At 36.4% G+C, this 18,074-nt stretch overlaps 1 protein-coding gene across 1 annotated transcript in view; it reads right to left on the bottom strand.

Moving 5' to 3' along the window:
* Window positions 1-18,074, bottom strand: part of SCARF2 (scavenger receptor class F member 2) — a 401,315-nt gene that overhangs the window by 73,126 nt on the left and 310,115 nt on the right. The window contains exon 9 of the mRNA XM_053702070.1: window positions 17,107-17,228. Coding sequence (XP_053558045.1) covers window positions 17,107-17,228 — 122 coding nt within the window. The remainder of the gene's footprint in view (window positions 1-17,106; window positions 17,229-18,074) is intronic.

The raw sequence follows: 18,074 nt of genomic DNA, 5'->3' as shown, positions 1-18,074 counted from the left end.
GCTATTCTAATGATAGCTATTTAATGTTCCCCAGCTGCAGTTCTTTATTAACTGTGCCAGTGTTCTCCACAGACAATGTTGCAAGCCAGGTGGCCTTATAAAGTAGCCGGATCAGGGCTGTGTAATATTCCTAATATATTATTTTCTGCTATCCAAAGCACAAATTAATTGCATAATTTAACATAAAATATAGTTAATGATAATTTGTGCAATACAAATTGAACATTTTTGATATTAGCTCAATTTTAGCTTAAAGGTACACTCAAGTCAAAATAAACTGTTATCATTCATACAGAGTATGCATTTTTAAGACACTTTCCAATTTACATAGTGCCATTAAACTGAATGTAGATCGCTCTCACTCTGGTTTGGTAGCCGGAGCGAGCTACATTCAATTTAATGGCGCAATTGGGTGTGCTGTGACCAGACAGCATGCACGCGATGTGCTTAGAAAAAAACAGACCTGCTCAAGTGAGCCAGGAGCGGCGTTCTGCAAAACTGAACTTCGTAGTAAAATAGCTCTGTAATACTTTGTTGTATAAACTTGGCGCTAAGCTAATGTTATATAATTCTGCACTATGTGCAGAATTATATAACAGTATTTTGTAGGTTTACTGCCCCTTTAAGGTGTTGAATTGACAAGTTCTCTTTATAAAATACACAACACTGACTGAAATAACTTTTCAGCATACACGTTTTTCCATTTTAATAAAAACAATTAATAAGATTTCATATTTTTTACACTTAGATAAAAAAAAATCTGAAAGATGAATAAGGTTTAAGATAGCCAGTTCATGACTATCAATTAAAATATTCATGAATCTAAAAGATTCAATTGTATGCACAAACACACTTCATAACTGACTTTCAGTAAAGGATCAATCTACCCAATTTGAGAGGTTATGCTTACACTGTAGAAACTAGAAGCCTTCTTTCTGTCTAGACTACAGAATTTATTGGTTTCATATAAACCATACAAAATTACTGTAAACACGAGGGGAAGGGACTTTTTAACACTGACAGCTGTTCAGAAATGTTGAATAAAATAATATACAAAGTACTTCTATAAATGTTTGGTGCAAATAAAAATAAATACAATGTATAAAATTAGAAGCAAAAAATAAAAGTATATATCTTTAGCAGCCAACCTGTTAGCTATGCACGCAAACATTTCTTAATTTACTAAACCTGCATAATATAAAATAAATATATTATGTTTAACATTCAAATTTTGCATTCAATGCACCAAAATGTGACATTTATTAAATAAAAATGTTACATTCAATCTATCAAAACATTAAGGGCTTGATTATAAATTGAGCGTGAAACATCACTTTTGCGAAAGCGATATTTGTGCTTAACTTAGTAATACCAGCGCATGCAAATGTGTGCTGGTATTACAAGTTAGGTGGAATGTGAACAAACAGCATGGAAGTGCTCATGAGAGTGCTTTTCCATAGGCTCCAATTTATAATCTAGCCATAAATGTTTTGATAGATTGAATGTAACATTTTTATTTAATAAATGTACATTTTGGTGCATTGAATGCAAAATTTGAATGTTAGACATAACAAAATATTTATTTTATATTATGCAGATTTAGGCCTAGATTTGGAGTTCGGCGGTAGCCGTCAAAACCAGCGTTAGAGGCTCCTAACGCTGGTTTTGGCCGCCCGCTGGTATTTGGAGTCAGTGATTAAAGGGTCTAACGCTCACTTTTCAGCCGCGACTTTTCCATACCGCAGATCCCCCTACGCCATTTGCGTAGCCTATCTTTTCAATGGGATCTTTCTAACGCTGGTATTTAGAGTCGTTTCTGAAGTGAGCGTTAGAGCTCTAACGACAAGATTCCAGCCGCCTGAAAATAGCAGGAGTTAAGAGCTTTCTGGCTAACGCCGGTTCATAAAGCTCTTAACTACTGTACCCTAAAGTACACTAACACCCATAAACTACCTATGTACCCCTAAACCGAGGTCCCCCCACACCGCCGCCACTCGATTAAAATTTTTAACCCCTAATCTGCCGACCGCCAACTACGTTATACTTATGTACCCCTAATCTGCTGCCCCTAACCCCGCCGACCCCTGTATTACATTTATTAACCCCTAACTTGCCCCCCACAACGTCGCCGCCAGCTACTTAAAATAATTAACCCCTAATCTTCCGACCGCAAATCGCCGCCACCTACGTTATCCCTATGTACCCCTAATCTGCTGCCCTAACATCGCCGACCCCTATATTATATTTATTAACCCCTAATCTGCCCCCCTCAACGTCGCCGACACCTGCTTACACTTATTAACCCCTAATCTGCCGAGCGGACCTGAGCGCTACTATAATAAAGTTATTAACCCCTAATCCGCCTCACTAACCCTATCATAAATAGTATTAACCCCTAATCTGCCCTCCCTAACATCGCCGACACCTACCTTCAATTATTAACCCCTAATCTGCCGACCGGAGCTCACCGCTACTCTAATAAATTGATTAACCCCTAAAGCTAAGTCTAACCCTAACACTAACACCCCCCTAAGTTAAATATAATTTTTATCTTACGAAATAAATTAACTCTTATTAAATAAATGATTCCTATTTAAAGCTAAATACTTACCTGTAAAATAAATCCTAATATAGCTACAATATAAATTATAATTATATTATAGCTATTTTAGGATTAATATTTATTTTACAGGCAACTTTGTAATTATTTTAACCAGGTAAAATAGCTATTAAACAGTTAAGAACTATTTAATAGTTACCTAGTTAAAATAATAACAAATTTACCTGTAAAATAAATCCTAACCTAAGATATAATTAAACCTAACACTACCCTATCAATAAAATAATTAAATAAACTACCTACAATTACCTACAATTAACCTAACACTACACTATCAATAAATTAATTAAACACAATTCCTACAAATAAATACAATTAAATAAACTAGCTAAAGTACAAAAAATAAAAAAGAACTAAGTTACAGAAAATAAAAAAATATTTACAAACATAAGAAAAATATTACAACAATTTTAAACTAATTACACCTACTCTAAGCCCCCTAATAAAATAACAAAGCCCCCCAAAATAAAAAATTCCCTACCCTATTCTAAATTAAAAAAGTTACAAGCTCTTTTACCTTACCAGCCCTGAACAGGGCCCTTTGCGGGGCATGCCCCAAGAAGTTCAGCTCTTTTGCCTGTAAAAAAAAACATACAATACCCCCCCCCCAACATTACAACCCACCACCCACATACCCCTAATCTAACCCAAACCCCCCTTAAATAAACCTAACACTAATCCCCTGAAGATCTTCCTACCTTGTCTTCACCATCCAGGTATCACCGATCCGTCCTGGCTCCAAGATCTTCATCCAACCCAAGCGGGGGTTGGCGATCCATAATCCGGTGCTGAAGAGGTCCAGAAGAGGCTCCAAAGTCTTCCTCCTATCCGGCAAGAAGAGGACATCCGGACCGGCAAACATCTTCTCCAAGCGGCATCTTCGATCTTCTTCCATCCGGAGCGAAGCGGCAGGATCCTGAAGACCTCCAGCGCGGAACATCCATCCGGACCGACGACTGAACGACGAATGACTGTTCCTTTAAGGGACGTCATCCAAGATGGCGTCCCTCGAATTCCGATTGGCTGATAGGATTCTATCAGCCAATCGGAATTAAGGTAGGAATTTTCTGATTGGCTGATGGAATCAGCCAATCAGAATCTAGTTCAATCCGATTGGCCGATCCAATCAGCCAATCAGATTGAGCTCGCATTCTATTGGCTGATCGGAACAGCCAATAGAATGCGAGCTCAATCTGATTGGCTGATTGGATCAGCCAATCGGATTGAACTTGATTCTGATTGGCTGATTCCATCAGCCAATCAGAAAATTCCTACCTTAATTCCGATTGGCTGATAGAATCCTATCAGCCAATCGGAATTCGAGGGACGCCATCTTGGATGACGTCCCTTAAAGGAACAGTCATTCGTCGTTCAGTCGTCGGTCCGGATGGATGTTCCGCGCTGGAGGTCTTCAGGATCCTGCCGCTTCGCTCCGGATGGAAGAAGATCGAAGATGCCGCTTGGAGAAGATGTTTGCCGGTCCGGATGTCCTCTTCTTGCCGGATAGGAGGAAGACTTTGGAGCCTCTTCTGGACCTCTTCAGCACCGGATTATGGATCGCCAACCCCCGCTTGGGTTGGATGAAGATCTTGGAGCCAGGACGGATCGGTGATACCTGGATGGTGAAGACAAGGTAGGAAGATCTTCAGGGGATTAGTGTTAGGTTTATTTAAGGGGGGTTTGGGTTAGATTAGGGGTATGTGGGTGGTGGGTTGTAATGTTGGGGGGGGGGGGGTATTGTATGTTTTTTTTTACAGGCAAAAGAGCTGAACTTCTTGGGGCATGCCCCGCAAAGGGCCCTGTTCAGGGCTGGTAAGGTAAAAGAGCTTGTAACTTTTTTAATTTAGAATAGGATAGGGAATTTTTTATTTTGGGGGGCTTTGTTATTTTATTAGGGGGCTTAGAGTAGGTGTAATTAGTTTAAAATTGTTGTAATATTTTTCTTATGTTTGTAAATATTTTTTTATTTTCTGTAACTTAGTTCTTTTTTATTTTTTGTACTTTAGCTAGTTTATTTAATTGTATTTATTTGTAGGAATTGTGTTTAATTAATTTATTGATAGTGTAGTGTTAGGTTAATTGTAGGTAATTGTAGGTAGTTTATTTAATTATTTTATTGATAGGGTAGTGTTAGGTTTAATTATATCTTAGGTTAGGATTTATTTTACAGGTAAATTTGTTATTATTTTAACTAGGTAACTATTAAATAGTTCTTAACTATTTAATAGCTATTGTACCTGGTTAAAATAATTACAAAGTTGCCTGTAAAATAAATATTAATCCTAAAATAGCTATAATATAATTATAATTTATATTGTAGCTATATTAGGGTTTATTTTACAGGTAAGTATTTAGCTTTAAATAGGAATCATTTATTTAATAAGAGTTAATTTATTTCGTTAGATAAAAATTATATTAAACTTAGGGGGGTGTTAGTGTTAGGGTTAGACTTAGCTTTAGGGGTTAATCCATTTATTAGAATAGCGGTGAGCTCCGCTCGGAAGATTAGGGGTTAATAATTGAAGGTAGGTGTCGGCGATGTTAGGGAGGGCAGATTAGGGGTTAATACTATTTATGATAGGGTTAGTGAGGCGGATTAGGGGTTAATAACTTTATTATAGTAGCGCTCAGGTCCGCTCGGCAGATTAGGGGTTAATAAGTGTAGGCAGGTGTCGGCGACGTTGAGGGGGGCCGATTAGGGGTTAATAAATATAATATAGGGGTCGGCGATGTTAGGGCAGCAGATTAGGGGTACATAGGGATAACGTAGGTTGCGGCGGTTTACGGAGCGGCAGATTAGGGGTTTAAAAAAATATGCAGGGGTCAGCGATAGCGGGGGCGGCAGATTAGGGGTTAATAAGTGTAAGGTTAGGGGTGTTTAGACTCGGGGTACATGTTAGAGTGTTAGGTGCAGACGTATGAAGTGTTTCCCCATAGGAAACAATGGGGCTGCGTTAGGAGCTGAACGCTGCTTTTTTGCAGGTGTTAGGTTTTTTTTCAGCTCAAACAGCCCCATTGTTTCCTATGGGGGAATCGTGCACGAGCACGTTTTTGAGGCCGGCCGCGTCCGTAAGCAACTCTGGTATCGAGAGTTGCATTTGCGGTAAAAATGCTCTACGCTCCTTTTTTGGAGCCTAACGCAGCATTTGTTTGAACTCTCGATACCAGAGTTAATTTTATGGTGCGGCCAGAAAAAAGCCCGCGGAGCGTTAACAGCCCTTTTACCGCCAAACTCCAAATCTAGGCCTTAGTAATTTAAGAAATATTTGCATAGCTAATAGCTGGCTGCTAACCCCACTGATTATTAAATATATATATACTTTTTTTTTTTTTTTTTTTTTACGTGAGACACGGCATGAGACCCTAGCACAGTGAAGGGGGTAAGTCACGCAGCGATGGGCAGCAATTGTAAATATTTATGTACAGTATATGAATATATAAATATATATTTATATGGAGCACACAGTTCCCCTAGACCGCAATGTAAAGGCACTTTTCAGTGCCACTGCTGTTTTTTCTAACACCCCACACCTGACAACTTTAGCCCATCATAACTGCTTTGTGCAGTTACTTTACTAAAAAATAAAGATGCTACTATTTTTATTTTTTTAATAAAGATTACTACACTGTATTTTGGGGGAAATTGGGGTACATTTAAAAAATGAACCAGAGGTCTGACCTCTGGTTAATTTTCTGAGCGCTAACTGTAATGTTTTTTTATCGTGCACCCATAAATGGGAGAATTTGCCTGTTTACAGGCGTGCAATAAATTTTTGCTCCACTTGTAATCAAACCCTTAAATGGTACAATAAACGGCAAGGTTACCATTCTATCAACTATTTGAATAATACAATCAAATTTGTCCATGTCTTAAATCCCAAAAATGTAAGTTTATCTCAAAGCTATAGTACAATAATATTGATACAATAATTTAAAATAGCTATGTGGTTTATGTTCACTAAATTTCATAGAAATAGGTGTAGATTAAGCTATCTCTCTATTATCTATTTATGTATAGTAACTTTTGAGCCGTTCACTTTACATTTTAAATTAATGATTTCATTTAAAATTATTATTAAGTTGTTTTTTAAAATTAGACTTTAAACATTTGTTATGAAAACACGTAAGTACAATCTGTGATTTAACAGATATGTTAGTCAAAAGTCACCAGCTGTTCCTCACACTGAGTTTTCGAATGAATGGATTTTTGGAAGAATTCTAAGAGGATTATGTATATTTTGTATTTGTTATTGACTATGTCCCAGTAAATGCACATATTGCAAAAGAGGAAGGCATATAATCATGACATGACATATAAATGAGCTTAGGTCAGAGTTGAAACAATAAAAAGTAGAGTATTTAACAACTTCCTCTTTGTTCATGACACATATCCTCTGATAGAATGTGTGACTCTGTTCCTGAAAAAAAACATGCTACAGTACGTGCCTTTCCGTTTTCCACAGACAGAAAAAGTCTTTGATTATTAGTTTGTAAAACAATCATTTATTATTCTTAATCATATATTATTATTGGCAACTATGTTATTATTCACATCACCATTGATGATAATATGCATTTCTGCGAAATCACAAGCCTTCAATGTGGGTGCACACAATAAAATCTAGCACTAAAACTGTGGCATATATTACTAGAAGGATTGTTTTGAATTATGCATTTCATCTTGACTATGATGTCCTTTATGTAATTTAGGGCTCAGAGACCTAAACATAAATCATTGGTGTCATATGACTTGCTAACTATCAGGTAGATTACAAGTTATGCGCGCTAAAGGGAATTTAACGAATGCAACAAAAGTTGCGTTATTTCACCCTCTATAGCGCAGCCATTACAAGTTTTGAAACAGCTGGCTTGTGCGTGTGATATGGTGGTTTTAAGCTCCATACCGCACAAAATACAAGTGCTGTTTTGACGTGCTCGTGCACGCTTTCCCCATAAGCATCAATGTCGATCGTGGAATGAAAAGCTTTGTAACACAGCCCCATTGATGTCTATGGGGAAAAAAAAATTACGTTTAAACCTAACACCCTAACATAAACCCAGCATCTAAACACCCCTAATCTGCTGCCCCTGACATCGCTGACACCTACATAATGTTATAAACCCTAATCTGCCGCCCCCTATATTGCCGCCACTATACTAAAGTTATTAACCCCTATTCCCTCGTACCCCAACATTGCCCACATTATAATAAACCTATTAACCCCTATTCCACCGCTCCCCGACATCGCCACCACTAAATAAAGTTATTAACCCCTAAACCTCTGGCCTCCCACATCATTACCACTAAATAAACCTATTAACAAATAAACCGGCAGCCCCCCACATCGCAAAAACCTAAATTAAAATATTAATCCCTAAACGTAACCCTAACCCCCCTAACTTTAACATAATTAAAATAGAGCTAAATTAACGTTACAATTATGAACTAAATAATACCTATTTAAAACTAAATACATACTTACTTGTGAAATAAAACCTAAGCTAGCTACAATATAAATAATAGTTATATTGTAGCTAGTTTAGATTTTATTTTTATTTCACAGGTAAGTTTGTATTTATTTTAACTAGGTAGACTAGTTAGTAAATAGTTATTAACTATTAACTAACTACCTAGTTAAAATAAATACAAATTTACCTTTCAAATAAAACCTAAGCTGCCTTACAATATCACCTAACATTAGAAAAAATAAAAAACACTAAAATTACAAAAAATAAAAAAACCTACCATTAAAAAAATTACAAACAAAATTATCCAAAATAATAAAAAAAATTCCTTTTCTAATACCCTTTTAAAAAATAAAAAAACACCCCAAAATAAAAAACCCTAATCTATAATAAACTACCAAGGGCCCTTAAAAGGGCCTTTTGTAGGGCATTGCCCTAAAGACATCAGCTCTTTTTCTATAAAAGAAAAACAAACACCCCCTAACAGTATACAACCCCCACCCCTCAAACACACAAAATAAAAATAAAGTAAAAGATAATCTACCCATTGCCCTGAAAAGGGCATTTGCATGGGCATTGCCCTTAAAAGGGCATTCAGCTTTTTTGCTGCCCATTAAAAATAAAACATTACACAAAATAACAAACAAATTATCCAAAATAATAACAATTAATCCTCTTCTAATACCCATTAAAAAAACACCCCAAAATAAAAAACCTAATCTATAATAAACTACCTATAGCCCTAAAAAGGGCCTTTTGTATGGCATTGCCCTTGCCCTAAGTTAAACAGCTCTTTTACCTGCAAAAAAAAAATACAAATCCCCCCTAACATTACAAATCCCCACCCCCCAAACCCACAAAATAAAAAAATATCTAAAAAAAACTAATCTACCCATTGCCCTGAAAGGGGCATTTATATGGGCATTGCCCTTAAAAGGGCATTTAGTTCTTTTTCTTGCCCTGAAAAGGGCATTTAGCTCTTTTAAGAAATACCCAACCCCTAATCTAAAAAACAACCCACCCAAAAAAACCTAACACTAACCACTCTTTAGGTTCTCACAGTTGCTGAAGTCCCGCTTGAAGGATCTTCATCCCAGTGGCTCCATCTTCATCCAGACGGCTTTATCTTTATCCATCACGGGACCCGCATCTTCTTCATCCCTGCGGAGGCAGAGGTCCAGGCGAAGGTCCAAGGCGAGGTTCAAGGGGAGGTCCCCTTCATGTGATCGATTGAAATGCAAGGTACCCATTTTATACTGGGGGTACCATTGCATTCCTATTGGCTGAAATTTTTGAATCATCCAATAGGAATTAGGGCTGCTAAAATCCTATTGGCTTTTCAAATCAGCCAATAGGATGAGAGCTACTGAAATTCTATTTTCTGATTTGAATAGAAAATAGAATTTCAGTAGCTCTCATTTTATTGGCTGATTTGAACAGCCAATAGGATTTTAGCAGCCCTAATTCCTATTGGCTGATTCAAATGTTTTAGCCAATGTATAAAAGGGGTACCTTGCATTTCAATCCTCAGTGTTCGGCGGACGATCGCATGAAGAGGACCTCCACGTCGGATTGATGGACCTCCGTCTGGACCTCCGCCTTCGTGCATTGCTGCTCCGCCTCCGCAGGGATGAAGAAGATGCCGGTCTCACGATGGATGAAGATGAAGCCGTCTGGATGAAGATGCCGCCTGGATAAAGATTGAGCCGCCGGGATGAAGATCATTCAAGCGGGACTTCAATGACTGTGAGTACCTAAAGAGGACTCAGTGTCAGGTTTTTTAAGGTTTTTTTGGGGTGGTGCTTTTTTTTTAGTTTAGGGTGGGCACTCTTAAAAGAGCTGAATGCCCTTTTAAGGGCAGCAAAAGAGCTGTATGCCCTTTTCAGGGCAAAGCCCAATACAAATGCCGTTTTCAGGGCAATGGGTAGATTAGGTTTTTTAGATAGTTTTTTTTTTATTTTGTGGGTTTGGGGGGGTGGGGTGGGGGTTTGTAATGTTAGTGGGTCTTTGTATTTTTTTTTTCAGGTAAATGAGCAGTTTAACTTATGGCAATGCCCTACAAAAGGCCCTTTTAAGAACTATTGGCAGTTTATTCTAGATTAGTTTTTTTTTTTATTTTGGGGTGTTTTTATTTTTTAAATGGGTATTAGGATAGGAATCATTGTTATTATTTTGGGTGGGTTTTTATTTTTAGATTAGGGGTTGGGCATTTCATAGCTGAATGCCCCTTTAAGGGCAGGAAAAAGACCTGCCCATACAAATGCCCTTTTCAGGGCAATGAGTAGATTAGGTTTTACTTTATTTTTATTTTGTTAGTTTGGGGGGTGGGGGTTTGTATACTGTTAGGGGGTGTTTGTTTTTCTTTTGTAGGAAAATAGCTGATTTCTTTAGGGCAATGCCCTATAAAAGGCCCTTTTAAGGGCCCTTGGTTGTTTATTATAGATTAGGGGTTTTTATTTTGGGGTAGGCTTTTTATTTTTTTAAAAGGGTATAAGAATAGGAATAATTTTTATTGCTTTGGATAATTTAAAAAAATGCCTGCTTACTGGAAATCTGATTTAGAAGAGTCAATCTGGACTTTTGAATAGAGGTGACAGGGTTTGCCACTGTCATTTTGTTAACAAAAATCCACATTGTTTGGCCTCGGCAGAAAAGTTAAAAAAATAAACTGCAAAGGGAGAGATATGTGGAAATATTAGGCTTTTGAAGTCTGGGTGTGTTATTTCTACTTTCAGGACTTCACAATTCTTAAATTACAGAAAAAAGGTGCAAAATAAATAAACTAAGTAATAAAAAAGTTGTTGCACTTTGTATAAGTAAGAATTTTACACAAATGTTTAACCTATTGTCATTAAAAGTATTAGTTAAAAGAACAGTTTACCTCAAAATGCTCCCCTTTAATTTGTTCCCAATGATCCATTTTACCTGCGGGACTATATTAAACTGTTTACAATTAGTTCATTTACATTTATATCATTCATATCAGCATTTGAAATAGTGGATTTTGCCTGTGGTATCCCTACCTAATACCTATATTGAAAGTTTATATACTTAAGTACAGGCTATAAAAAAGCTGTGCAAACATACGGCTAGATTACGAGTCTTGCGTTATGAGTAAAAAAGCAGCGTTAAGGCTCATAACGCTGCTTTTTTACTACCGCTGCTATTACGAGTCTTGTAGGTACAGCTGTCCCGCACACTTTTTTTGCCTTACCGCAAATCAACTTACGCAATTTGTGTATAGTCTTTTTTCAATGGAACTTCCATTGCGTCGGTATTACAAGTTTTTTTTTCAGGCCAAAAAGTGAGAGGTACAGCCTATCCCGCAAGATTCGTAACGCATTCTAAAGTCGGTAGTTATGAGTTTTACACTACAAAGCCGTAGCATAAAACTCATAACTAAAGTGCTAAAAAGTACACTAACACCCATAAACTACCTATTAACCCCTAAACCGAGGCCCTCCCGCATCACAAACACTAAAATATTAACCCCTAATCTGCCGCTCCAGACATCGCGGCCACTAGAATAAACATATTAACCCCTAAACCGCCGCACTCCTGCCTCGCAAACACTAGTTAAATATTATTAACCCCTAATCTGCTGTCCCTAACATCGCCGCCACCTACCTACATTTATTAACCCCTAATCTGCCGCCCCCAACGTCATCGCCGCTATATTATATTTATTAACCCCTAAACCTAAGTCTAACCCTAACACCCCCTAACTTAAATATAATTTAAAAAAATCTAATTAATACCTACAATTAATAACTAAATAATTCCTATTTAAAACTAAATACTTACCTGTAAAACAAACCCTAAGCTAGCTACAATATAATTAATAGTTACATTGTATCTAGCTTAGGGTTTATTTTTATTTTACAGGCAAGTTTGTATTTATTTGAACTATGTAGAATAGTTACTAAATAGTTATTAACTATTTACTAACTACCTAGCTAAAATAAATACAAATTTACCTATAAAAAAAACCCACCCAATAAACCCTTAAAAAAACCTAACACTAACCCCCTGAAGATCTACTTACAGTTTTGAAGATCCGACATCCATCCTCAACGAAGCCGGGAGAAGTCCTCATCGAAGCGGCAAGAAGTCCTCAACGAAGCTGGGAGAAGTCTTCATCCAAGCCGGAAGAAGTGGTCCTCCAGACGGGCAGAAGTCTTCATCCAGACGGCATCTTCTATCTTCATCCATCTGATGCGGAGCGGGTTCATCTTCAAGACATCCGGCGCGGAGCATCCTCCCCGAACGAAGTCTTCTTCCCGAATGAAGGTTCCTTTAAATGACGTCATCCAAGATGGCGTCCCTTAGATTCCGATTGACTGATAGAATTCTATCAGCCAATCGGAATTAAGGTTGAAAAAATCCTATTGGCTGATGCAATCAGCCATTAGGATTGAATTTCAATCCTATTGGCCGATCCAATCAGCCAATAGGATTGAGCTTGCATTCTATTGGTTGATTGGAACAGCCAATAGAATGCAAGCTCAATCCTATTGGTTGATTGGATCAGCCAATAGGATTGAAGTTCAATCCTATTGGCTGATTGCATCAGCCAATAGTATTTTTTCAACCTTAATTCCGATTGGCTGATAGAATCCTATCAGCCAATCTGAATCTAAGGGACGCCATCTTGGATGACGTCACTTAAAGGAACCTTCATTCGTTCGGAGTTGTCGTAAGAAGAGGATGCTCCGCGCTGGGTGTCTTGAAGATGGACCCGCTCCGCGCCGGATGGATGAAGATAGAAGATCTCATCTGGATGAAGACTTCTGCCCTTCTGGAGGACCACTTCACCCGGCTTGGATGAAGACTTCTCCCGGCTTCATTGAGGACTTCTTGCCGCTTCGTTGAGATGAATGGATGTCGGCTCTTCAAAACTGTAAGTGGATCTTCAGGGGGTTAGTGTTAGGTTATTTTTAAGGGTTTATTGGGTGGGTTTTATTTTTAGGTTAGGGTTTGGGCAGCAATAGAGCTAAATGCCCTTTTAAGGGCAATGCCCATCCAAATGCCCTTTTCAGGGCAATGGGGAGCTTAGTTTTTTTTAGTTAGGGTTTTATTTGGGGGGTTGGTTGTGTGGGTGGTGGGTTTTTACTGTTGGGGGGGTTGTTTGTATTTTTTTTACAGGTAAAAGAGCTGATTTCTTTGGGGCAATGCCCCGCAAAAGGCCCTTTTAAGGGCTATTGGTAGTTTAGCTTAGGCTAGGGTTTTTTTATTTTGGGGGGCTACCTTTATTTTGATAGGGCTATTAGATTAGGTGTAATTAGTTTGAATATCTTTTTTTTATTTTGTGTAATTTAGTGTTTGTTTGTTTTTGTAATTTAGGTATTTGTATTTAATTTAGTTAATTGTATTTAATTTATATAATTTATTTAATTGTAGTGTAAGGTTAGGTGTTAGTGTATGGTTTAGGGGTTAATAACTTTAGTATAGTGGCGGCGACAGATTAGGGGTTAATAAATGTAGGTAGGTGGCAATGTCAGGGACGGCAGATTAGGGGTTAATATTATTTAAATAGTGTTTGAGATGCGGGAGTGCGGCGGTTTAGGGGTTAATATGTTTATTATAGTGTTGAAAATGTCCGGAACAGCAGATTAGGGGTTAATAAATATAATGTAGGTGTCGGCGATGTCAGGGGCGGCAGATTAGGGGTTAATAAGTGTAAGATTAGGGGTGTTTAGACTCAGAGTTTATGTTAGGTGTAAACATAAATTTTGTTTCCCCATAGGAATCAATGGGGCTGCGTTACGGAGCTTTACGCTGCTTTTTGGCAGGTGTTAGGCTTTTTTTCAGCCGGCTCTCCCCATTGATGTCTATGGGGAAATCGTGCACGAGCACGTACAACCAGCTCACCGCTAACTTAAGCAGCGCTGATATTGGAGTGTGGTATGGAGCACAAGTTTGCTCTACGCTCACTTCTTGTCTTTTAACGCCGGGTTTATGAAAACCTGTAATACCAGTGCTGTAGGTAAGTGAGCGGTGACAATAACGTACAAATTAGTACCGCACCCCTCATAACGCAAAACTTGTAATCTAGCCGACTGCTATTACATTGTTGTTGATATACTGCAACTGCTTTTTAAAATTTGAATATATATTTTTTTCTATATATGTTCTTTATGCTTAATACCTTTTGAAATATAAAGAACTTTTTTAGTGAATATAAAAGGTTTATTTTTTGCTGCATAATTAGTGCTGTATAAACTGACAGTTGTGCGGTTTAGACTAACACAGATACATTATTGCTATAAATGCTCCTATAACATTTTTGTTTATATATTGCTACGGTTTGTTAAAACTGTTGCTATAAACGCTGCTATTACATTGTTGCTGATATACTGCAACTGTTTTTTAAATTTGAATATATATTTTTTTCTATACTTTTTTCTATACATAAAATATGAAATTATCTTTATAGTCAGAAGTGTTTTGGATTTATTTAAAATTGTTTAGAAAAACTTTGATATTTACTCCTTGTCAGCTGTGGAAGCGCCCTTTTTCATTCTTTAAAACTTGTGTGAAATTTGTATATTAAGCTTGTGGGGAGCTTATTGGAAAAGTGGCTAGGACACTTTCTGTTCCTTCTTTAATTTCTTAATTGCCTTCCCTGCAATCTCAACCCATGCTGATGGGTTGTGATGACAAAGAACAAAACCAGCTATTACACACATAAAATAAACCCAAATAATCTATTTCTTATACATTTTATACTGTGCTGCTGGTATAACAAGTCATTGTAAACACATTAAGGGAAAAACAAGTTGTATTTACTGTCTAATGTTTCTTTAAAGTTATTCAGTTTCATGTACTGCTATATTTAATATATATCCATATCTTGTTATTTTCCTTTTTGATTACTGTGATCCACTACATGGCTTTCCATTCTCCAATCCCTCATCAGATTTGCCAGACTCAACATTCTGGTTTAACACTTGCTGTTTCATCCTCAGTCCCTGAACTGGCTAGCCATATCTTTCATATCTCATATTAAAGTTTTGATTCTTTTACACAAAACAATTAATAACCTGGCACACTCATATACCTCAAAGTTCTTCCCAACCATCTGCTCCCTCTATGGCTTACAACATATTTTCTCTCATAATCCCTGGAGTTACAGTGTGCAGCCCACTCTTCATCCACAGTACAAGGCAGATGTACAAAATAGATACTCTTGCAAATTACTATGCATCTGTAGCCTTAATACTGGAAACATTACTTCCAATTTTTAATCATCAAGAAGCAGTAAATAAGCAGCAAATTTTATATTTTTCCATATTGCCAGAGTGTGAGGTACTGTATTAATGCAAGCATTTATTTCGAAATACATGTATTATCCAATACAAAATGTTGCATAAACATCATTAAAAAAGGTAATATAAATTATGAATTTAGACAGAAGACAGAAGCTCTGTTAAATGTGATTGTTATTATTGATGTAGGGATTGAACTTCCCCAATTCAATTTTTTTTTTTTTTTTTTTTTCTTTCACATTATTTGAGAGAACCGGGATAAATAATGTATTATAGTTGTGAGTATATTAATTGTGTGGTGAAAACATTTGGTGAATTCATTTGCTTTACAAATTAGTATCAGTTCATATATAATTGGTTAGAATGGTCAAATGTAATACTATTCCTCAATTTAAAGAGCATTCTGTTCTTTTATACCCTTCTTTAAATTGTATTAACATGCAGTTTTTATACCTAGTCAAAAAAACACAATATAAATGAAGTTAGCTTGGTTGCGATATCTGAAGTCGTCAAGTTAGCACAAGTCGGCTTTCGTTTGCACACAAACATTTTACTTTCAATAAACAATAGTTCATCTTATATAAATTTGCTTTAATTATGTAGCATTATTTTTGCATTATTTATACATAGTTTTTTTTAACTCAACTTATGTTAGTGCACACCGTTGGACTTAGCCAATCAGCAGCATATAATAAATAATAGCTGTTATTATCCAACTTAATTGTGCTCAATTTATCAACCTTAGAAGGATGAAAGGCTGAGCTGGCTCTGATGGAGTTATAACCTTTGACCCTAAGGTTAGAACACATACAAAGGACCCTATTATTAGCATTATAATGTAACACATGATGATAATATAATTATTATATGATACAAGAAGATTGTATTTATTTGAAAAACATTGCTCCGCCATTAAACCTCTTTCCTGATTGATAAAAAAGTAAAGAAACAAGTTATGAAAAATGCCGGTCCTGATATATTTATTTCTAATTTTTGAATAAAAATGAATTAAGCATGATTAGAAATGAGACTATGTGGCAAATTTATCATTATGCAGACAGACATTGATATATCATTGCACAAGAATTTCTCTTGAAATTCTTTCACAATGCCGCCCCCTGCACATTCGAGGTGCTAGCAGGGGGTGTCAATCTGCTATTAGAGGCATTCTAGTTACCAAAAAAAAAAAGATTGATAATGTAAAGTAACAGTCTCATAAACAATATACCAAATGCAATCTTGTCACCTTTCTATGTGTGAATTGCTCTTCTTTGTATTTTTGAATTGTTAAATCATTCATTTCTCATTAAAAAATCTGCAATATCTTTAAAATGCTGTTCAATTTGCAATTCAAGCAGATGTAACAAAATATTACAAACAAAAAGTTTGTTTAGCTAAATTGAAACACATTCAAGATTGAGTCGTTAATTGCAATACAAAATGTGCTTATGGTACTTACATATTAGTATCTACTAAAGGCTACAGTCTTGCTTTTAAATTATATGAAGAGCTCAGGATTTAATAAACAAAGCAAATAAATGTATTAAAAAATATTGGTCATAGGTGTAGAAGCAAAAACAAGTGGTTCTGAAAATCGTGTTTTCCATTGTTAGCTCTTTTCATGGGGCTACTAAAGCATTTTCCAAGTGGCTTAACAAAATATTTCAGTGGAACTGAGTCATCTGTTTAAATATCATATTTAGCAGGATCACTAAAAAGAAATCTTGGCAAAACATAATAAATAAATCTTACCCACAACTTTTGGCAGTTTCTGTCTGCGCAAGGGAATCCGAGGCAGCTTCATGCTGATTCGGCTAAATCGACCACAGAAACGACGTGGAGATTTCTTATTTGTTACATGCCCTTGATTCCTCCTGTTGCAAGACAAAAAACATACAAAAAATGTCACATAAAATAAGACTTTACACACATATATACACTATGCTAAATCATTATTTTAACTAAGGAAATTAAACAGTTTTATTTTATATATAGAACACGCAATTACTTCTTTGTGAATAGAATAAGCCATTAACTTGAATACAGTTAACCCCTTCAGTACCTGTAATTTTAGAAAAAAAACTTGCTAAAAGTAACAGAGTTTTTTCGTATTTTTTTTTGCTATCACTCCATTAAAACAGAAATAGAACCTCATTTTTTTATTTTTATTATTTACCTATATTTATTTTAAGTAGAAAACCCAAGGTATTGGTCTAGGCCTATTTTAGTATATTTCATATTTGCCAAATGTGGTTACATAAAAAAAATTGTTAACTTAATCCAAAACTTTAGGTTTTTCAATGAAATTATTTACATACTGCTTGTGCAGTCATAACACAAATGGTTGTAAAAGCGTCTCTGGATCCTCTTTGTACAGAAATAGTGGACATGCATGGCCTTGCCATTGCTTTTTGGTAACTAGAATGCCTATAATTACAGCTGCACACTACTCTTCTGAAATTCCCGGCAGTGAAGGGGTTTATTAGTTAGGTGGTAATAATATTGTAATGTAGGGATAACCTTCCCCCCTGACACCTCTCCGAACCATCCCAAACAGCTTCCCACCCAACACTCCTCACCATCATCTTAGGTACTGCCAGTATGCAGTTTAGGTATTTTATTATTGTTATCATTATTATTATTATATTTGTATTATTATTTATTTTTCTTCTTCCATGTAGAGATCCCTTCTCAGTTCTCAACCCTCCGACCTCCCTGAT

The sequence above is a fragment of the Bombina bombina genome, chromosome 2, assembly GCF_027579735.1.
Source record: "Bombina bombina isolate aBomBom1 chromosome 2, aBomBom1.pri, whole genome shotgun sequence".
NCBI classification, from domain to species: domain Eukaryota; kingdom Metazoa; phylum Chordata; class Amphibia; order Anura; family Bombinatoridae; genus Bombina; species Bombina bombina.
Note: the sequence above shows the minus strand (reverse complement) of the source record. Positions and strands in the feature narration are given on the sequence as shown.